This window comes from Brassica napus, chromosome C6, assembly GCF_020379485.1.
Source record: "Brassica napus cultivar Da-Ae chromosome C6, Da-Ae, whole genome shotgun sequence".
Lineage (NCBI taxonomy): Eukaryota > Viridiplantae > Streptophyta > Magnoliopsida > Brassicales > Brassicaceae > Brassica > Brassica napus.
This window is the reverse complement of record NC_063449.1, coordinates 24,164,421-24,186,878: the sequence shown is the minus strand read 5'-3', so window position 1 is coordinate 24,186,878 and position 22,458 is coordinate 24,164,421. Positions and strand designations below refer to the sequence as shown.

Genomic DNA, 22,458 nt, shown 5'->3' with positions numbered 1-22,458 from the left:
ACCACGAATATATCCATGTTATCTTTCATTCTTAACCTCCGATTGGGTTGAATGGACCACAAACAAGAGAAGGTCGCGAACTGAACGTTGTTGAGATCGTCGGTCGCGATCGGGACTTGCTAAGATCGGGAACGCCTTGAATACGGGATGAAGGGTTCACGATCGGGATTTAGGGTTCGCGATCGGGATGGAGGTTCACACCGGGATTGGGTTATCGCCGAAAGAGCTAGGTTTTGAGTCGGGACTTTTAGCTTAGGGTTTTAGAGAATCGTGCTGATAACCTGTTGTGAAACTTAGGAGAATAGTTTCTGTATTCATATTATTCATAAACATAATGTGCCCTTTATATATAGGGAATTACAAGAGAGATAAACTGTCATAGAATAAAGGAAAGAGTACAAAACATAATCTAACAAGGAAAGTAAATCGGCCAAGGAGAAAGGGAAAGTAGCCGACCGACTCTCTCTCTCTAGACGATGGGCCGGTTATGAACGGGCCGGTTATGGACATCCACAATATGGTTTATAACATAATCAACATTGTTCAGAAACTATAACACTAACAACTAAACCATCATATGACATAACTATCATCCACGGCAGATTGCAATGCACCAGACTTTGGCCAATCAAAATTGCCATGAGCTACGGACTTTGGCCAACCTTCAAACACAGTCGGCTCCTACAACTTCTTCAAATTCCTAACTTCTAAAAGCTGCATAATAATAGCACAAACGACCACTAATTCACGCCGGGGAATGCATTGATGACAGATATACCGACCGGTCAAAACCGAGACAGTCCAGCAACTGTCTTTGTATCCCCCACTGTTGTTTTGTAATAATATCATGTAACTATTGATTTTACAAGCAGAAATTTGCAAAAAAAAAAAAAAAGAAGAAGTAAAAATGAAGGAGGATATTGAAAAGCAGTTCCCAAAGCAGTTGTCAATTTCTTTCTATTTAATGTAAAAGGCCCAAAGAGAATAACAAGAGAATCGAATTAATAAACAAATCTCGATTCTGACCGTTTCTAGCGTTGGCTTCTTCCCCGATCATCATCATTCCACCGATTCTCTTTGTGTCGATCTTGGAATCATCATGGGCAATGTAACCGGTGGAATGCGCCGAGATCCGCCGCCGCACACAAACCCTAATCATCCTCCGTTGCAGTATTACCAGTACCAGGGCTATTATCCACACCACAATCCTCAAGGAGCCATAAACCCTCAGGTTGCTTACGTCGAGCACCAGGAAGCTGTGACTATAAAGAACGACGTCAATTTGAACAAGGACACCTTGAGATTCGAGCCCGATGAATCAAACCCCGGCAAGTTCCTGCTCTCCTTCACCTTCGACGCCAATGTCTCCGGAAGGTAAAAACGATTTCGTGAAATCAGAGATTGTTGTAGTCTTGTTGGAGAACTTACTTGGTTTTTTTTTTTTTTTTGTGATCAACAGCATCACTGTGATGTTCTTTGCTATAGAAGGCAAAGACTGTGACTTGATTGCTACTAAGGCGGATCTGTTTCCATCTACAACTGTTAGTTTCCCCAAGGGTCTTGGACAGAAGTTCAAGCAGCCCTTTGGAACAGGGATTGAGCTGTCTGCTTTATCAGAGGCTGAGTTGGCTGAGGCGAACGAGTCTGATGTGTATCATGTGGCGGTGAAGGCAGAGGCGTCGTCAGCTTCATCAGAAGATGATACTGAGGCGAAAACGCCGAATCGTCAGATAACTCATGCGGTTTTGGACAAGGACAAAGGCGAGTACAAGGCTAAAGTGGTGAAGCAGGTCTTGTGGGTGAATGGGAGTAAGTATGTTCTTCAGGAGATTTACGGGATTGGTAATACAGTTGATGGTAGTGGTGAAGATGAAACAGAGAGTGGTAAAGAATGTGTGATTTGCTTGACTGAGCCACGAGACACCACTGTTCTCCCTTGCAGGCACATGGTAAGCTTTAGTTTGAACATCTGTTTTGCAATCTACTTGGAGAAATTTTGATAGATTGCTAACTTTCTTTGGGTGTGTTGGTAGTGTATGTGTAGCGGTTGCGCAAAGCTTTTGAGGTTTCAGACAAACCTTTGTCCAATCTGTAGACAACCAGTGAATAGGCTTTTGGAGATTACTGTCAACACCAATGTCTCCAACAACTGAGCTCTGCCACGTTTGTACATAGTCAGTTTCTCAATGTTGTTGCTTTGTGGTGGATATGGAGTCGTTGAAAAACTCATGTTACTGACTACATATGTCCAAATGACACTTTTAATTCTAGTTTTTGTTCCAAGTGTTTAGTATACCATCAGGCTACTTTGGTACTACTATAAAGACGACTTCAGATCTTGTGCTTAGGTTGAGTTGAATAAACACTGCAACTTCATTGAAAAGCGCATAGACAAAGGGGACTCTGAAAGGAAATATGAATTGGTAAAAAAGACTTCAGAAATTTTAATAATTTGTAGAAATATTTATTCACAGGGCTAGGGCTAGGGTTAGGGTTGGGCAAAAAAACCGAATCCGAAGAATCGAACCGAACCGAATCCGATCCGAAAAAATAGTAGCGAACTTGAACCGAAATCGACTAAATATCCGAACGGGTTCAAAATTTTGGTATCTAGAGAACCGAACCCGATTCGAACCGAAGTATTTCGTGTATCTGAATGTATCCGAAATAGATTTATATACCTAATTATATTAATTATTTTTAGATTTAATGTATATTAAAAAACCATCCAAAATATATAAGAGATTTTTAAATTGTCTAAAATACTTGAAAAATATATACAAATAGTCAAAAGTAAATGTCTAAAATAGCTAAAATATACTCAAAACACCAAAAATACTTGAAATATCTGTTGATTCTCTATCAAAATATTCAAACCAAACCAATTTATATGTTAAGTTTAGGTATTTTGACATATGTTATTCCAATTTATATGCAATATATTATTTTATTTATATATTTTTAGAAATTTAAAGTATATAATGAATTTTAAAATTTTAAAAATCATTTAAATGAGTTATCCAAACCCGAACCGAACCCGCAAAGATCCGAACTGAAATTTAGAAATACCCTAATAGAGCTGAAATTTTTGACCCCGAAAACTCAAAACCCGAATAGACCCAAACCGAACCCGAATAGGTGCCTGAATGCCCACCCCTGCACATGGCTTTTCTTGATGTTTTCCTTTTCCAGTTTAGGAAGAGAAACATGACTAAATAATAGCACCTGATTTTCAGGCAGCATGATTCTAGTCATTGCTTGAAACTAGAAGAACCAACGATCTTGCTGCTCAGTGGAGGCTTTATTGTCCTTGGGGAAGCTTGTGCTCAAGAGAGCACTTGTAGGATTTGCCTATCCCCTAGCTATTACTTACTAATTAGTAAACTGAAATCGAATTCAAACCGGATTAATCAAATCTGGTTTACGCAGGGGTCTAGCCACCTTAATAGAAGTTACGGGTGAATTGGGACATTCCTGAAAAGTAAGGGGTCAAAACAAGAGTTTTACAATGACTGGAAGTGGCTATGTAGTGGATATAAAACACGTGTAATGACAAATCTGCGTGTGTATTTGTGTCTTAATAATCTCTTGTCTGAAAACAGATCTTCGTTTCCTACAAATCATTCTCCTTCTCCTCCTACCATTCTTACGTTACTGGAGCTGATCTTAAAGATTTCGGATCGTATTCATGGATGGAGAAGGTTTCGCCGGAAAGGTATCGTTAATCATCCCTGTTATTGCTGCTTCTGTATGATCCAACCGCTCCTTTTCTACGATCCCTGTTATTAGATCTCTTAGAGATGTTCATTTGATTACTTTTTGGGGAATTTAGACTATTTTGTTAATGATCTAAGGAAACCATGTGACATGCATATTTTAATTGCGAGAAAAATTGCGATATTATTCAAATGTGAAACCAGTCTCATCTCATTTTGAAACATTGTTAATACTTAATAGTGTGGTGATTTACAAACAATTGCATGCACGTTTTGCTTGGTATAAGCGTGATAGATCCTAGTGTAGTGTTTGTGTCTAGATTACTGTTTCTATGCTTGGTATGATGTTTTATATGCAACTCATTGGTTTGACAATTGATAGGCGGCTGCTGAAGCCAAAGGATTGAACCCGGGACTAATCGTGCTGCTTGTTGTCGGAGGTCCGCTTGTTGTGTTCCTTGTCGCCAACTACGTGATGTACGTGTATGCTCAGAAGAACCTACCCCCGAGGAAGAAGAAGCCAGTTTCTAAGAAGAAGCTCAAGCGGGAGAAGCTGAAGCAAGGGGTCCCTGTGCCTGGAGAATAAATACCCACCTTAGCTTTAACTCTGTGCCTTGTTCAAATCTGGATAAAGGTTATAATTGTCATCAAATTTCACACCTTTTTGTTTGTTTGTTTTCGTAACATTTTGCTTCCTTTACTTGTGTCATGAGTTCTGTATGATTTCACATGGGACAGCAAGTAGAAGCCACCCATTTTGTTTGGTTAGACTTTTTTGGTAATGTTTAGTTTTGCCTTCACATACCTTTGATTTGCAAAAGAGTAGAGTGTTCCACACGACTACATCAGGTTTCAACTTCATTGCTGTAAGAACACCAAGAAACGTTACACGGTTTGGCTCTATTCTTGAACTTTTCATTTCCTTAGAAAAATACGACTACGAGAGCTTCCTCTCCAAATCCAGACTCTGCATATCCAACAACAAGAAAAATGCTTTACGAAACTACATCCTTGTATATGATTGTGTTGAAGGTGAGAAGACAAGAAGAGCTGAGAAACAACTGTTGTTGCTCTTTTCATCTGATTGTTTTAGTTTCTTAGCTTTTGGTCTTTAGAAGAAGCCTATTTATATATCTGCACTCTCTTCGTTTGTTGATTTTTTTTATCTTTACTCTGTAACCGAATCAAACCGTACGATAACCGGATAAAACCGTACAAATACCGTACGTTAACCGGATCAAACCGAATAACAAACCAATTGGAAAAAAATATAAAACAAAACTGGACGCGAGTAAGAACAACAAGCGAGCTCAGTAAACTGTCTGGAGAGAGGTGGGACCAAATGCTAGTATAGACCATTTGGGGTCCAAAAAATCTCATTTAGACCCATCCTTTTTTTCTTTTCATTTTGTATTTAAATTTAAATAGAAATTTAAGTAAAATAACGAAAAAACCTAAAGACATAAACATATTTATTTACCCATGCCATTATTATCTGATCCAGAATCCGACCCACCTGAAACCCGACCCAACTAACCTAAATCTTCTTCTTCTTCTTCCCCCTTTCTTCTCCATCGACAGTTTTTATTTTTTAAATAAAATCAAAAAAGTTTTTCAATTATCCGCTAATTTTCTCTTTCTTATACCAAATCGATCAACCCATAATCATATTCAATCAATTATAACTTACCCAGAATCAAATTTCATCTTTTACGTACTAGATTCAAAATAAAAAAAACACAGAGTATTACTAGTATAACTAGTACAACTCAAATTAGTACAACTAGTATAACTAAAACAAGTATAACTAGTACAAATAGATTGAGTATAACTAATATAACTGGTACAAATACAATGCATATAACTAGTACAACTTTGCAATTAATATGATGATATTTGGTTTTTGTTGTCAGTGCTGTAGAAGATGATAATGCAGAACCAATAAAAATATTGGTATAATCCTCCTGCTTATATGTGTCAAAATATGTTAATAATTTTTTTTCGATAATATTTAATTTGGATAATGACTTTGTTTTACTAGTTATACTAGTGTACTATTTAAGAAAAAAATGCATCTTCATTCTTTATGTTCTCGTAGCAAAAGAAGGCGGCTGCAAAGCTTAGGGGTGGACGTTCGGGTACCATTCGGATTCAGTTCGTATCTATTTGGATTTTGTGTTTTCGGGTTTAAAGATTCTGGCTCCGTTTAAATTATTTTAATAAATTTTCAATTCATATATAATTTAAATTTCTCAAAATTTATAAATAAAAATAATATATAACATAAAATTTTGAATAATGTATGCTAAAATACCTATACTTAACCTAAAAATTAGTTTAGCTTGAAAATTTGGATGGAGAATCAATCAATAGACATTTTAAGTATTTTGGTGTTTTGAGTTAGCTATTTTAGATATTTATTTTTGACTATTTGTATATATTTTTAAATATTTTAGACAATTTCAAAATATCTTATACATTTTAGATATTTTTTTGGATATTATATCTACAAATAGCTAACATATTCAGGTACATAATTCTAATTTGGATATATTCGGGTATCTATAATATTTCGGTTTGGATCGGGTTCGGTTCTGGTTCTTTAGATACCAAAATTTTGAACCCGTTCGGATATTTAACTAATTTCGGTTCGGGTACGGTACTACTTTTTGGATCGTATTTGGTTCGGTTCTTCGGGTTCTCGGATTTTTTGCCCAACCCTAGCAAAGCCAGAAAAAGTTATAGTAGGTTCAGGCCCGTCTTTGGGCAAGTGCAAGTGGTGCTTATGCATGTAGACCCGCCCGCAATAAACAAATGAACATATAATATAAATGTATTTAAAATGTTTAACTTATTCTCAACTTCAATTAAATTAATTTTCATGTTTTTTACTAAAATAATTTATCAATTTATTTTATTATTTATTTTAAAGATCATAAAACTTATTTAATTATTAAAATTTCTATAGAAGATTATTATTTTTCTTTCTTTCAACTATAGTTTTAGTTTTATTAAAATAATTTATCAACTATGATTTTCTATAGACATTACACATATTTGGAGAATATTTTAATGTTATCAATAGTAATATACCTCCATCAAGAAAATGGCATCACTTAATTATGAGATGTATAATTTCCTTTATTGATTGTTTCTAGCATGTGAAAATGCTAGAAAAGAGAATGATGTAGAACCGATAAGACATATTGGTCTAATCTCTTCTGCTTGCATGTGTCAAATATATGAATAGTATATTTTTAATAATATTTGATTTGGAATTGATATGTTTATAAGTTATACTAGTTGTACGATTTTCGGAAAAAAATCATCTTTATTTTTTTAGTTTCGAGGCGAAAAAGCTAGATGCGGAGCCAGAAAATTCTTCAACCATTGCTCTAAAGATGCAAATCACCAGAAAGAAGAAAAAGATTGGGTTTGATGTATGATTTTTGTTTTTTTGCAAATAATTGTTTTAATCGTGATGTATTAATACAATTGTTATCGACAATTGTACAATTTTAGTTTGTTTATCAAGATGATAATAGCTATTAGAAAGAAACAAAATTGCAACAAATAATACAAATAATCGGTAAAAATATTAATTAAGAATTACTTACCAAAATAAATCATTTTAATCAAATATTTTTTTTAAATTACATTTAATTAGTAAATGATATAAATCAGCAGTTGTAAATGATTCATATTTTTGAATAACTTCTTAAAATTGATACTAATTTTGTGTAAAATGAAATGATGCAAATAATTTATATTTTTACATATTTAAATGGGATGATATATTTAAGTTACAACATGATGCATATTTAAAATAATACTAAATAAAATAACAAGTAGTTGTACCAGTTTTCTAGTTGTACCGACTGTACATAGTTGTAATAGTTTTTGAGTTGTACCAGTTTGTGCATAGTTGTACTTTGGCAGTGAAATCATAAAATATTAGTTGTACCACATAATAAATACATTTACCTCAGTTGTACCACTTATTTATGTTTACAAGTCTTTGCCCGGTTACAATGAAATCATCAATTTTGTAAAACTACATTTCATGTATGTTTTCCAAAAATTATGTGGACAAACAAGTTAACCAACATTAAAAGTATAAGGTAGATCATGTAAACTTATGGAATTGTGTAATAATTTTTATATTTTTTTTAAAACTTCAAATTAAATTAAGAGAAACTTTATGAGTACATACCAACTGGGATATATGATTGTTTTTCTCATACGAAATACCAAATTGGTTTTGTTAATTTCTGAAACGTCGAAGTTGTACTAGTTATACTAGTAATACTCGTCTAATATATAATAAAAGTTATATATATATATATATATCTATATATTGTTTATATGTCTAGTTATAAGGGTTGTACCAATATTTTCACATCATACCTTTATAAAATATGTTCGATGTTTGATTATCATAAAAATATGGCTAATATAGTTAATAACCTTAAAAGTATAAAATATATAATATAAAATTAAATGTGTAATGCAATAATTTAACAAAAAATTGAAAAATCTTAAATGAATTAGATGACATTTTTGTCATCATATACCAATTAGAATATTTATTTTTTTATTTCATGTGTAAATTATAACATTTGTATACTAATTATATAATTTTTTAAAATGTTTAGTTTTACGAGTTATACTAGTTTTACCAACTCGAATGAGAGAATGAGATAAGGAAGATTGTGTGGATGTGAGTGACTGAGATTAAAGAAAGAGAAGGAGGGAGAATTAGACATGTGTGAAGTTGTATGGCCAAGATTAAAACATAGATGTGACAATCCAATGGCTCATATTACTCTTTTATTAATGGCAAAATCGTCATTTCCATTTAATTGGTCCACGTAGATTTTTTTTGGATGCTCTAGATTTTTTTTTGACCATTTGGTCTATAAGAGATTTTTGAAGACAAGGAAATCACTTTTCACTCAAAATTTCATCATCCTCCTCAATCGTTGGAGATCTTTGAGCGAACACAGCATCTCAGCAATTGAAGATGTAAGAGCGTCAATTCAAAGGACTGCTAAAGCATCTGAAGCCTGCAACACCTGGAACGATTAATGAACTAAGTAGCAATCATCTCAAGTAAGTCTTGTTTCATTGTTTATCTCTTGTAGAGGGAAAGGGCTACTAGCTTTTTGCATGTTTGTGCGGATATATTCCTTTACCATACATATTAGCATGTATCTTTTATATGTAAATCAGTTTATGTGGTCTAGCTCTCGAGCTTTACTCTTTTAGTGGCTTTCTATAAAGCAGTGTAGGTATACTTTCTTAGTTTTCTCCACCATTATGAAACACTTCCTCTCCGTCTTTCTCTTTACGCTTCTTGGAGAGCTATAGTGTCTATTGTCAGCTATTGAAGTACTGTTTCAAGGTGTCTACACTAGATTGTACGCATTTGCAGAAGCAATAGTTAATATATGTTTAGTTTTGTTACCAAGCTAACCATCTTTTTGCTTACACTGTTTGAAATTTCAGCTACAAGTAGAGAGTACTAGACGTCCCTCCCTGCCTGAGCTGCCTCTCAGGAAAAGGTAAATCTGCTACCAACAACTGCACCCTGTGCTTTTTTCATTTTTCTTAACATCTGACTCTTTCTTTGATTTGTTTATCTCTTAGATGAAACCCAAAGCCAGTCCTAAGAAGCTGAGAATTAGATTAGAGCACACGGAGTAGGGAAGGCAACAAAACAAAAACAGGTATATCATCTTCATTCACTTTCTAAGTTGCATATTAACTACAAGACTTCTTAATGATGTTTGATCATTTACTAATGATACATTATTTACAGCCTGTTGCTAAACGAGGCCTAAAGAGAGTAGGCAAAATCAGGCTCTTGTCGACAGCACCAACGAGCAGGACATCACTAGATATTACCAAAACCAAACGAGAAAGGATTTCCAAATTACCTGCGGGTTAGTCTCAGAACTCTTTCTTGAAAATTATATTACATAAGTCTTGTTTCGCCCATAAAAGAGCCTTTGGGTCCTAGATCCACATTGACAAAATTGGCTTCTTTGATGGGAGTAAGTTTCAGCTATCAGTAGTGGTGTTCTTGTTCCCTTATATGATTGAAACCAGCTTTGCAAGTAGTCTCTTTATCTGGAATCTGAGTATGTAGTTGATGTATCTCTCTTTCTCTGTTTGTTAAACAGGGTAGACATGGATCATCCTCATCTGCCAATTTACAAACTTAAGGCAGCAAGTTCAAGGTTTGTCTCTCCAAAACTGCAAAACAAAATTAGTGCAGAGGAACAACTTGAGGGATGATGTATGTAATCAAGATAATAATATGCCTGAAGGAATTAATAGTTCTTTATATAAGTTAAGCTCTGTTTTCTAATCTACTTCAATACTAATTTCTCCGCATGTTAGATTCTTATGTAACACTAAAACCCTTAACAAGCGGAGAAGAAGCAAACAACAGTAATATTTTATTAGTTGTGCGTTAAGAAAGTAAAAGTCTTTCTTTTATTTTCATCAAAGAAACATAAGTGTAACGAGTTTATATAATATACTCCCTCCGTTCCTTAATAATAGACTTTCTAGAAAAAACGTTTGTTTCAGAAAGATGTATTTTTTGTGTTTTCTATGAAAAAATTGTAAACTTCAAGAAAATTAATTGTCTTTATTGAATTACTATTGGTTAAAAGTTATTGAAAATTGAAAATTACAGAAAATAATACATTTATTATGGTAGTTTAATGTGTTTTCTTAATATGTGTGAAAATACTAAAAAGTCTATCTTTTAGGAACGGAGGGAGTACGAAGAATGGAACAGAGTATCGAGTGGACTACACTTAAGGCTGGGCTGGTAATGCTGTACAGTTTAGTCTCTTCTTTACTTTGGTGTTCAACTTTTCATTTATTTTATATCTTTTTCTAATTCAAACTTTTAAAAGTTCCTCAGTCTCAGACATGCAGTTTACGAACATGAATTCAGATAAAGATGTACTTTGTCAGTGTACGAACATGAATTCATAACCAGCTTCTGTTGGCTTTGACTGTAGTTTACAACATTTTATGGGGTTAAACTGTAAATAACATGATCTTTTACACGTACACCTCTGTTTTCTTCCAAAGCTTTTTGACTCCTTTGACTCAACTTGGTATATAAGTATCGTTGTTCTTGACTCATTTCTCTTTCAAACTTAGTCTCTCCCTCTCTCCAACTCATTTAAGAGAATCTCTCTTACAACGGACCTCACCATGTCTGAAAGTGAAGAAGATGTTGATCTTCCCCGGTTCTTCAAGGTCTTCCTCTCAGAAACTGCTTCTGTATCAATGGTACATCTCTTCTTCTTCTCTCTCTCTCTTTTTCCTTCTTCCATGTAATAAGTAGAAAGTATTAGTAGAGGGAGAGTTATGGTTTAGGAGGAAAGAATCTTTAGCTGCTTAGGGTGAAAATGTGATCAAAAGATTCTGGATTTGTTCCTTTGTTTCTCTTCATACGTTAAATCTGTGTGTTTGGTGATTTTCAGGCGATTCCAATGTCTTTTAATGAGCATCTTGAAGACCCACTGCCGCAAACAGCTAAGCTCCAAGGCATTGGAGGTGGCGTTTGGACTGTGAGCTTCAAGAAAATACGTGACTGTGCGTATTTCACTTCAGGGTGGTCAAAGTTTGCAGAGGACCATGAACTCAAGGACGGGGAGTTCTTGACCTTTGTCTACGACGGTTCTCACACTTTTGAAGTTAGTGTCTTTGGTCGTTCTGGTTGTAAGGAGATAAGAGCTGAGGTCGAGACGGTGGAACTCTCTGATGCTAATTCTGACAAAGAAGAAGAAGAAGATTCTTCAGTGGTTGCTGATTCAAATGAGGAAGAAGATGAAGGCGATGATGATTCTTCATTCATTGCTGGTGAAGATGATGAAGTCAGCCAGAGTCTCTCCCATGTTGACAGTGATGACACTGTATCTAACGCTGAAGGTGAGATAGTTCTTGGTAGTTGTTACTTACTAACTAACTAACACACAAACTTGTTGCTGAAGCATGTTTTTTTTTTGTCTCAGTTGTTGCAGGGTTTTCAAATTTGGAGGTAGAGTCTAATCCATGCTTTACTACCACCCTCAAGAACAGGATCTATGAGCTGGTAAGAAACAAATAACTTAAATATTTGTTTACTGTCTTGTTCATTCTTTCAATATGGTTGTGGCTTATACATGTTTTGTGTGTTATGATGCAAGTTGATTCCTGCAAATGTGGTGAAAGAACATGGGCTTACGTTTTGTGACCGCATCAAGTACATTGATGGAGAAGGGATCATGCATGGGGCTAAAGGGAAATGGTCTGATGATAGGATCTGCTTCAAAGGATGGGACAGGATTTGTAGAAGGAACAGGCTTAAAGAGCGTGATACTGTCCACTGTGAGATGCTTCACATCAGGAAGAAAGTTCACACAATCAAGATCACAGTCACTCGTGGACGTGGTTGAATCACTCTTCATGATCATCACCATCACCATCACCGCACCCTTCATCCATCACTCATCATCACCACTATCACAATAACTATCTATGTCTTAGTATGGCTTTTGTTTGTTTTATCTTAGTACTACTTTCTTTATCCCCGAGAAACCTTGTGAACTTAATCATGTTTCATGTTGTATTTTCAGTGCTTATTATGTAATGCATCTATGACTTTTGAAGTATGTTTCCAAGGTGACAAAAAATCCAACAAGCTTTGACACAACACAGAGACAGTGAAGCAATAGTGGAGTTGTCTATACTGATTTATATTTTTGATAGAAGACTAAAAGCATTAGATTAATAAAACAATATTTCACACATCTCGCAGACATCACTAGTACCACTAAAACATTCTAATGTTGGCTGCAATAAGAAAGCAGCACTTCAATGCTCATTCTCCATCCTGAATCTCCTTTACCACTTCAGACATCGATGGTTCATGTTCTGTTCTGTTCCACACACAACAATGTTCTCTCTACAATCTTCCACACTGATCGAATACTGTGCCACCCTCTTCTTCTAGAGCTGGATTACTGATGTCTCCCTTCTCTCTATGCAGACATGAAACCTAAAGTGATAGTTTCTGTTTTACATTATCAGCAGGTTTCTTGTCAAGTTCATATTCAACAGCTTATTTGCGGAATAAACATGCGATATAAAAAGAATAAAAAAGACCCCAACGAAGGTAGAGAAGCATGTAGTCATAAAATCTACTAAAATAGAAGCAATCATCTTGTAGTAAGTGAATCTAGATCCCAAAGCTTAACGATGGTGAATACATTATACACTCTCCATCTAGTCAACCAGTTCTCTTAATGTAACATCTAGACTGTTTCAAATTAATTAGTATATTACTGGTTCAATAAAAAAAAGTATTGGGTCATACACATTAACTAATTAATAATGCGGTTCAATCCTTGACAAGTAGTAGAGAAGTTTTCAGTCTTTTGACTCCAAGGTTGGACTTTTTGGATGTATTTGACAAGTAACTAAAAGAAAGACTATACTTTTTAAAATCAACTTTATAATAAACTCTGAGTTGTGACTAAGTTATTCTAAAACTAAAGCTTATTCTTCTTCTTAAATCTTGATACCTTCCAATTCCATGTCATGTCAACTTCCATTTTTTTGTCAACAATTTTACGTCAACTAAACGCGATTTTTTTTTCAAAATTCCATTTTAATTAAAAAAATGAACTACACAATATTACTTAAGCTTTACGGAAACAATATTGAAACATTATAAGCAATATACCGACTACAAGACATGTTGACACAAGTAAAAAAAAAGGTTTTAAAACAAAATCAGAACCAAACCAATAGCGCAAGCAGTAACGGATCCAGGAACAAAATTTTACTGGAGGCAAAAATATTTGTATATGTTTCTTGCTTATATTAAATAGAGTAAATATATGAAAATTAACTTAACAATAACCTATATTTGTAGATGCAATCTAACATTTAAATACAAACATAGCATATACAACTAAAAAATATCATTAATATTAAATCTATTATATATTATAACACTTTTGATAGTAGGATGAGTAAAGCTATAAATGCTATCTATGTATATATTGTCTGCGTAACTAAAATATTAAAGTTTTCAAAAATAAATAGAAATAAAAAGTGTATATTAAATGGAAATTCGTAAATGTATGACCTAATTAAGAAGAGAATGAAAGATTAGCAATTTAAAAATAATTTGAAGAATAGACTAAGGAAACTATTATATAACAACATTCAACATTTGACATAACTTTACAAATTAAATGGTTATTACCAAAAGCGTTTTTGGACATTAAACTTCAATTTTCCAGAAATAATCTGGTTTCAAGATACGTGGGGGCATAACAAAGATTATGAATGGGGGCATCAGTTGAAAACCTTTATATTTTTTATTAATCTAACAATTTTACTGGCGGTAACTGCCACTTCCTATAACAAATAGATCCGCCCTTGAGCGCAAGTAGAAAAAACATGGAAGCCTGGATCTGTTGTAAAAGAACGGGGAAACTGTGTGTATTATTTCTGAATAATAAGTTCTTTTTATATAGGAATATAAAGAACAGATAAATGGAAAGAGTACAAAACCTAATCTAAAAGGAAATAGGAAAACTAAAGATAACAAGAAAAGGAAAACGTACTAATCCTAAGTCGGTCTAAACCGACCAACTCTCTCTCCTCTTGGTCGCGGCCGCGGTTGGGCCTGGTCGTGGCTGATGGGTCTTCTCTTCTGGTCTTGGTTAATAGCAATCCACTCCATGATTTATAACACTCCCCCTTGGATGCTATAACCATATGGGTTTGTATCATGCACGACGTTGCCTCATTAAAACCTCTCTAGGAAAACCAAAAACCCAAGGTGGAAAAAATGGAAACCGTAGACAGGAAAAAGAGTACAACACATGACACTCCCCCTGATGAAGGCATCACTGAAGATCCTTCAGCTGGCGCATTCCTATCTGATAAACCAGCTTCTTGAACGTTGAGGTCGGCAGAGACTTGGTGAAGAGGTCGGCTGAATTGTCACTGGACCGAACTTGAACCACTTCAACCTCTTTAGCCTTCTGCAGGTTGTGGGTGAAGAAGAATTTGGGCAAGATATGTTTTGTTCTATCTCCCTTAATGTATCCATCTTTGAGCTGAGCTATACAAGCTGCATTGTCCTCATAGATGATCGTTGGCTCTTCTTTTTCCTTTCCCACGGCCAGGCCACTCTCCTTTAGGATATGGCCGGTCATGGTCCTCAACCACAAAAGCTCTCGGCTTGCTTCAAACATGGCTATGATCTCGGCATGATTAGAGGATGTGGACACTAAGGATTGTTTTGTGGACCGCCAACATACTGCAGCCCCACTGTGTATAAACACATATCCTGTCTGAGATCTGGCATTGTGTGGGTCAGATAAGTACCCAGCATCTGCATATCCGGCCAAGCTCTTTCCCGGCTGGTCGGTATAGAACAATCCAAGGTCCGTTGTTCCTTGCAGATATCTGAACAGATGTTTTATTCCATTTCAGTGCCTAAGTGTCGGACATGAACTGAAGCTAGACAGTAAACTCACGGCAAAACTGATGTCCGGTCTTGTATGGCTAGCGAAGTACATTAAGGCTCCAATGGCACTTAGGTAAGGCACTTCCGGCCCGAGCATCTCCTCGTCCGGCTTCTTTGGTCCGAATGGATCCTTTTCCAGGTCTAAGGACCTCACGACCATAGGACTCGACAAGGAATGAGCCTTGTCCATATTAAACTGCTTGAGTATCTTTTCTGTATATGTCTTTTGATGCACAATGATTCCATTGTCTACATACTCAAATTGCAGTCTCAAACAGAACTTAGTTTTTCCTAAGTCTTTCATTTCAAATTCTTTCTTTAGACATTCGACTGTTCGGAAAATCTCTCCAGAGGTTCCTATTACATTCATGTCGTCCACATAAACCGACATGATCACAAAGCCCTTACTGGCGAATCTCTTTATAAAAATACATGGACATATTGGATCGTTCTTATAACCTTCTTTCACTAGGTACTCTGATAATCTGTTGTACCACATTCGAACTGATTGTTTCGAACCATATAAGGCTTTATTCAGCTTAATACAATGCTGTTCTCGAGAACCTTTCTTATCTTTGAGCTCAATACCCTCTGGAACTCTCATATGAATTTCATTATCCAATGGGCCATACAGATACGCAGTTACTACATCCATTAGGCGCAGATCAAGTTTCTCTTTCACGGCCAGACTGATCAAATATCGTAATGTAGTTGCGTCCACCACAGGGGAGTAAGTCTCCTCATAATCTATTCCTGGTCTCTGTGAGAATCCTTGTGCTACAAGCCGTGCTTTGTATCTCACTACTTCTCCTTTCTCATTTCTCTTTCTCACAAAGACCCATTTGTATCCCACTGGTTTGACATCTCTAGGTGTCACGGTTATAGGGCCAAAAACGCATCTTTTCTTTAATGATTCTAACTCCATGTTTATAGATTCTTTCCATTTGATCCAATCTGATCTTTGCATGCATTCATATATGGACGTGGGTTCTAGATCCTCATCTTTTTCCATGATCTCAAGTGCTACTTTATAAGCAAATATATCATCGGCGTCGATATCATTTCTGTTCCATTTCGTTCCAGACATTATATAGTTTATAGAGATCTCTTGATTGTTCGGCCCTTGTGTCCCATGAAGTTCGGCGTCCCGAACCCCATCATTTGGAACGGTCGGATCATTTGGTGTGGCCGGCTCACTTGGCTCGACCGTTCTGGTCGGCTCGGCCGGTCCATCAATGTTCTGGACGGTTTCCTTGATGCTCTCGGATCCAGCACCTCTCTTGGACTTCCGAGGCTATTTATCTTTGGAACCAATAGGTCTACCACGTTTGAGACGTTGTTTAGACTCTGTAGCCACTTGACCTTGTCCCTTCTGAATGTCTATTCTTATTGGTGCATTACAAGCCGGTATGTATGACTTTGTCACTCTATTTGGGTCAGCAAATGAATCTGGCAGTTGATTAGCTAGCTTTTGAAGATTTATAATCTTTTGGACTTCCATATCATATTCTTTAGTCCGAGGATCTTGCCAAGATATTGATGGTCGAGACCATTCTATTTCATTGCTCAACCGGCCGTTATCTCCCCCTAAGGTCGGATATGTGGACTCATCAAACTGTGAGTCTGCGTATCTGGCCTTAAACAAATCACCGGTTGTTGGCTCAAACTACTTTATAATGGTTGGGGAGTCATATCCAACATATATTCCCATCCTTCTCTGTGGTCCCATTTTCGTTCTCTGTGGTGGAGCAATTGGAACGTAAACGGCACATCCAAATGTTTTGATGTGGGACACGTCTGGCTCATGACCCGTGATTAACTGGGATGGTGAATATCTATGCTCACTAGATGGCCTGATGCGAATCAGTTCTGCTGCATGTAATACTGCATGTCCCCATGCTGATATCGGGAGTTGAGAACACATTAGTAATGACCGGGCTATCATCTGGATACGTTTAATGAAGGATTCACCCAAGCCGTTCTGTGTATGTACATGTGCCACGGAGTGTTCTACACTTACCCCCATGGACATACAATACTCATTAAACGCCTGGGAAGTAAACTCACCAGCATTGTCTAGACGTATAGTCTTTAGAGGGAAGTCTGGAAAGTGTGCCCTCAGTCTTATTATCTGAGCAAGTAGGCGTGCAAATGCCATGTTTCGTGTGGATAGTAGACAAACATGTGACCATCTGGTTGATGCATCAATCAGAACCATAAAGTATATGAACGTCTCACTAGGTGGGTGTATTGGTCCACATATGTCTCCCTGAATCCTTTCCAGAAAGTTTATGATCTCTTTATTAACTTTGGCTGGTGATGGCCTAGTTATGAGTTTCCCTTGTGCACATGCTGCACATGTGAGATTGTTTGGGACAACTCCTTTGAACGTGTGCCCTTGTGAATTCATCATCAACTTTTGCATCATGTTATTACCGGGATGGCTAAGCCGGTTATGCCGTAGAGTGAAAATTTCGCAGGCATTAGCCTCGATCATACTGATCTTTGCATAGTATAGACCAGTAGACATTGCAGGTATGGTTTCTAGGATCTTTTTGTTGCCTTTGGTGATCGAAGTTATATTAAGAAATTCTTCATTTCCTTCTCCCCATGTTTCAAGATGGAAACCATTTAACCTTATGTCTTTGAAACTCAATAAACTTCTTTTAGAGCTTGGGGAATACAAGGCATTTTTGATCTCTAGATGAGTGCCATTAGGCATCAGTACATATGCCTGGCCGTGACCTTCAATCAGGCCGGCTACACCTGCAATGGTGTGTACGTTTGCACTTTGCATTGTAAGATTTACGAAATATCTTTTGTCTCTAAGTATTGTGTGACTTGTGCCACTATCCACCACGAGTATGCTCATATCATCTTTCATTTCTATAAGTAATAAGATTTCTAATCTCAGAGACTTTATAAAACTTTAAAACTTTCATTTATTAAAGTTTCAGAACACCAACAATGAAATTAAAAACACCAAAGCAATCATAAAGCAATAAAACAAGTCGTATCGAAAATTTTAGTCTTTGAGACAATCAGAAGTCTCAAAATCCATTTGGTCATCTTTAGCAATGTCGGAATCATCATCAGCCTCATATCCGGAATCGTGAACCATGTGAGCCTCCGGGTTCTTGTTCTTAAGACTTTCTTGGTAGAGCTCACATAAGTGCTTAGGAGTTCTACAATTCTTGGCCCAATGGTTGCCCATCCCACATCTGTGACAAATGGGTTTGGTCGAGTAAGACGGTTTGGATATACCACCTCGACCTCGACCATAACCGCCTCGGCCACGGCCGGGATTGGAACCACGACCACAGTTATTGTGGTTTCCTTTCCGGCCGGCCAAGTATTTGTCTCGGTTGTTCGAGTAATTGTCACGATCACGGTTCCTGTATCCACCTCGGCCTTTGCCGTGTGATCTCTTATCATTCTGGATGTAATTGCACTCGTTGGGATCTTTCTTTTCAACCTCATTGGCCTCTGGTAATGCTGCTGTTCCAACAGGTCTAGCTTCACTGTTCTTCATCAGGAGCTCATTGTTTGCCTCGGCCAGTAGCAGGCACGAGATCAGATCAGTGTATGTGGCGAAGCCTTTCATTCGGTACTGCTGCTGCAGTATTATGTTTGATGAATGAAATGTAGAGAATGTTTTCTCAAGTAACTCTTCTTCGGTTACTACTTCACCACAAAGTCTCAGCATTGAGACCGTCTTAAATAAGACTGAATTGTACTCATCCACTGACTTATAATCCATGAATCTTAGATTCTTCCAGTCATTTCTAGCCCTTGGGAGTAGCACCGTTTTTTGGTGATCATATCTATGCTGTAAAGCATCCCAAAGCTCTAGTGGATTTTCCATAGTGATGTACTGATCTTTTAGACCTTCAATGAGATGATGGCGTATAATACTTATAGCCCTGTACCGATTCTTATCGGCCTCATTGTTGCCCTTGATGATTGTATCACCAAGTCCCTTTGACCTTAAGCTGATCTTTCTATCTAGCGCCCACTGCAAGTAGTTATCTCTGGAGAGATTAAGGGCTGCATAGTCTCTGTTTGAGATTTTCGACATCTGAATCACATTATCATTCACAATTTAGGTTCATAGTGTGATCATGTGGCCGCATGGTAATTAACAAGCTCGGCCACAAACCTGTCTTACACATTTATGAAAAACTAATCGACCATGGTGCGAAACAATCATCAAGCCACACGGCCATGTAGTTCTATCTAATGCAACCGGTTTCAAGATTGTATAAACTACATGCTGGTTGATTCTTATTTAAACAGTATGAATGCAATCCATATTCAGATTCATATGTATGCAAGTAATCTAAAACAATCCTAGGGTTTCCGATTTAAACACTAGTAGGATTCAATTTCAAAATTAAGGTTTCAAGGCCTTTAAGATTTAAATTCTAGATCAGATTATTTAAATCAATCTAACAATCCTAAACCTCAGATTTTATCAATTCAATCAATCAATCAAGAACAAAATAAAATTGGATTCAAGTTTTAGGTTTAGGATTTTTTCGATTCCAAAATTAGAGTTTCTCAAATTCGGATCAGAAACAAATAATCAATCAATTATGTTCTAATGGAATCGATTTCTATATTGCTAGTTATACGATTTGTAGATTTTAAATTTGTAATTTCTAGGGTTTCATCAAGAACAAAGTTTCCATAATAATGGATTAGGGTTTTGATCTTTCTAGGTTCTCAGATTAAGTTATACCTTTGCTTTGTAGAGGTTTAGAACCAGACCACCAAAGAAAAGAGAGAGAACGGACGGAGCTTCAAGACGGGATGATCGGACGCTTGCAGGCTCCAATCGGGTCGCGGAACTGGGATGGACACGAGTTGTCGGCTTGTCTCGGGTGCGAGGTCTCTCGGACGCGGGTCGTGTGCTGATCGGGTTTCGTCTGAGCTGGAGCTTGAGCTGGGGACGTCGGATCTGAACGGACAGGGTACGTCTGTGAGGTGAGATGGATCGTCTGAGTTTAGAACAAACGAAGAACGTTCTTAGGGTTTTAGGGTCGCCGGTTTTTAGGCTTCTAGGTTTCGATTTTGTCTCAGGGTTCTGGAGGCTATCGTGCAAATAACGTGTTGTAAAAGAATGAGGAAACTGTGTGTATTATTTCTGAATAATAAGTTCTCTTTATATAGGGGATACAAAGAACATATAAATGGAAAGAGCACAAAACCTAATCCAAAAGGAAATAAGAAAACTAAAGATAACAAGAAAAGGAAAACGTCATAATCCTAAGTCGGTCTAAACCGACCGACTCTCTCTCCTCTTGGTCGCGGCCGCGGCTGGGCCTGGTCGTGGCTGATGGGCCTTCTCTTCTGGTCTTGGTTAATAGCAATCCACTCCACGATTTATAACAGGATCTTATTATTAGAAACGTAGATATATTGTATATAATTTAATACACGTGTACATAATACATATACTATATATATGAGTATGATGTACATAATACAGTTTAAGCTTAATGAGAAAGAGTTTAATATAGTATCAGAGCCATGTTTATGTATACATGTACTAAACTATATACAATATATCTACGTCTCCAATACTTTTTAGAAAAAATATATATTTATTTATATCAATCCGAAAACGGGAAGTTTAGATCCACTTACAAGCCCAAATCGAACAAAAGCTTCTAAGTCAATGTATTACGAAACCACCTTCCCCCACCCAGTAAACCCGGCTTAATCCGATAGCCCCTTTTTAAAATTCTTAGAAACCGTTTGTTGTTCTCTACCGTACACAATGACCATGGTACCGTGATGTTCTCCGCATTGCCATGGATGCCGGGAACTCCCATGTCGCTTCCGGAGTAGCTAGTTCCCGGTGATCTCCTTGGAACTCATAACTTTCACCAACATTTAAGCTCAGACACATATAGAAGATAGGATTTGGAGACCATACCCTTTGAAAACTGCCCCATACCCTCTAAGAACTCCTATACCACCACTCCATCTGGAACAAGAGCCCGAGAAGGCCTCTCAACCAAACATAAGAAAGAAAAACGGGCTCGAACCTGCCGCTACTAGTCGATTCCAATAACATTCCTATACCTGCAAAAACAATGTGAGACGACACCACCATGAACTCATCTTGCTCGCGGCGCTGGGAAATGCCACTATCACAAAACAAGCCACCGAGGGACCAAAGACCCCACTGACAAATGGAAACTCTGAAAACCCTCGTCGGTTGTCTCCTCCGAGAACCGAAGATAAGAAAGTCTTTGCTGCCAGAAGCTGAAACCTGTGGCAAGGATCAGGCTTGACCACACACAAATGGGGGTAAAAACTACTAAGAGCAAGTCGACACGCTCTCCAATGACGGCACCAAACCAGACGGGAAGAGGAAGGAAGAATGAGAGGAAGCTTACAGCGTCGCCTTGAAACCGCCATAGACAACGACTCCAACACCGATCTGTAGCAGAGCTTCACGCAAGACCACTAAGTGCTCCGACACACGCCGGGAACACGAGCTACAAACGCAACTGAGTAACCGAATCTCCAGAGCTCTCTGATCTAGGGAAGTTAGAACATTATTACCCTAGACACATGGGAAGAGAAGAGCTGCCGCCACACGACACTGGCCAAGGATCAGAGACAGCCCGAAGGCTGCAGAAGAATCCGACGGCGAGCTCACCTATACCGCCTCCACGCGCAACTGATTCTCCAAGAGGCTAAAAGTGCCCCTTGATAACCCTAAGAGCCGACTTCTAAGGCACAAACAACACCACACACCACGCCACCGCTCCAAAACTCAGCAATCCACACCAGAGCCGGAGCTTCTCACGTGCGACGGCGGCTCCGACGAAACCCTAAGCGCAGAGCGACGAGCAAGGCGGGGAGAGTGAAAGTCTCCGATGAGGAGAAAAAGGGAAACAAGAGAGAAAGAGAGGTGCGGGGGGGGGGGGGGGGGTCACCGCCGGCACCGAGCCGGACACGCACGCACCCGAAACAGACGCCGAGGCAACCCAAAAGTAAATCTATTTTTTGGTCGCGAGAGAGAGAGTTGGTTAGGAGAGAGAAAGTTTCTTTTATGTTAGAGCTACTATTACGTCTCCAATACTTATTATATTCTTTACCCGAAGAGTTGGTACGAGTTCTAGAAGATGATTTTAGATAATGTGTAACTGTATACTTTTTAGGATATCT

At 37.4% G+C, this 22,458-nt stretch overlaps 3 protein-coding genes across 5 annotated transcripts; all 3 read left to right on the top strand.

The window, feature by feature from the left end:
- Positions 1 to 926: 926 nt before the first annotated feature.
- On the top strand, positions 927 to 2,286 carry LOC106452450 (probable E3 ubiquitin-protein ligase LUL2). Its single transcript, XM_013894570.3, has 3 exons — positions 927 to 1,374; positions 1,460 to 1,949; positions 2,034 to 2,286. Exons 1-3 carry the CDS (start codon positions 1,100 to 1,102, stop codon positions 2,151 to 2,153), a joined length of 885 nt encoding a protein of 294 aa, XP_013750024.1. The 5' UTR covers positions 927 to 1,099; the 3' UTR covers positions 2,154 to 2,286.
- Positions 2,287 to 3,544: 1,258 nt separating this feature from the next.
- Positions 3,545 to 4,520, top strand: LOC106345461 (DNA-binding protein S1FA1). The gene is made up of 2 exons (XM_013784665.3): positions 3,545 to 3,715; positions 4,099 to 4,520. Exons 1-2 carry the CDS (start codon positions 3,689 to 3,691, stop codon positions 4,300 to 4,302), a joined length of 231 nt encoding a protein of 76 aa, XP_013640119.1. The 5' UTR covers positions 3,545 to 3,688; the 3' UTR covers positions 4,303 to 4,520.
- A 4,133-nt stretch (positions 4,521 to 8,653) lies between these two features.
- LOC106452449 (B3 domain-containing protein REM20) lies at positions 8,654 to 12,397 on the top strand. 3 transcript variants are annotated; one of them, XM_013894564.3, is made up of 10 exons: positions 8,654 to 8,828; positions 9,225 to 9,280; positions 9,366 to 9,445; positions 9,538 to 9,661; positions 9,902 to 9,958; positions 10,499 to 10,560; positions 10,902 to 11,033; positions 11,228 to 11,675; positions 11,759 to 11,838; positions 11,933 to 12,397. In XM_013894564.3, exons 6-10 carry the CDS (start codon positions 10,519 to 10,521, stop codon positions 12,179 to 12,181), a joined length of 951 nt encoding a protein of 316 aa, XP_013750018.1. In that variant the 5' UTR covers positions 8,654 to 8,828; positions 9,225 to 9,280; positions 9,366 to 9,445; positions 9,538 to 9,661; positions 9,902 to 9,958; positions 10,499 to 10,518; the 3' UTR covers positions 12,182 to 12,397. The 3 variants fall into 3 exon arrangements, with proteins under 3 accessions (XP_013750018.1, XP_048617002.1, XP_013750022.1); XM_048761045.1 differs by lacking the exon at positions 8,654 to 8,828 and adding an exon at positions 8,973 to 9,136; XM_013894568.3 differs by lacking the exon at positions 8,654 to 8,828 and adding an exon at positions 9,032 to 9,120.
- Positions 12,398 to 22,458: the final 10,061 nt, after the last annotated feature.

What these genes read in the sequence shown, in the direction of transcription:
- LOC106452450 (XM_013894570.3), top strand. Translation starts at nt 1,100, where the DNA reads ATGGGCAATGTAACCGGTGGAATGCGCCGAGATCCGCCGCCGCACACA. An exon ending in GACGCCAATGTCTCCGGAAG is followed by an intron (nt 1,375 to 1,459) that starts GTAAAAACGATT and finishes TGTGATCAACAG; the next exon opens with CATCACTGTGATGTTCTTTG. An exon ending in TTCTCCCTTGCAGGCACATG is followed by an intron (nt 1,950 to 2,033) that starts GTAAGCTTTAGT and finishes GTGTGTTGGTAG; the next exon opens with TGTATGTGTAGCGGTTGCGC.
- LOC106345461 (XM_013784665.3), top strand. Translation starts at nt 3,689, where the DNA reads ATGGATGGAGAAGGTTTCGCCGGAAAG. An exon ending in GAGAAGGTTTCGCCGGAAAG is followed by an intron (nt 3,716 to 4,098) that starts GTATCGTTAATC and finishes GACAATTGATAG; the next exon opens with GCGGCTGCTGAAGCCAAAGG.
- LOC106452449 (XM_013894564.3), top strand. Translation starts at nt 10,519, where the DNA reads ATGGAACAGAGTATCGAGTGGACTACACTTAAGGCTGGGCTG. An exon ending in CTACACTTAAGGCTGGGCTG is followed by an intron (nt 10,561 to 10,901) that starts GTAATGCTGTAC and finishes TTTCAAACTTAG; the next exon opens with TCTCTCCCTCTCTCCAACTC. An exon ending in AGAACAGGATCTATGAGCTG is followed by an intron (nt 11,839 to 11,932) that starts GTAAGAAACAAA and finishes TTATGATGCAAG; the next exon opens with TTGATTCCTGCAAATGTGGT.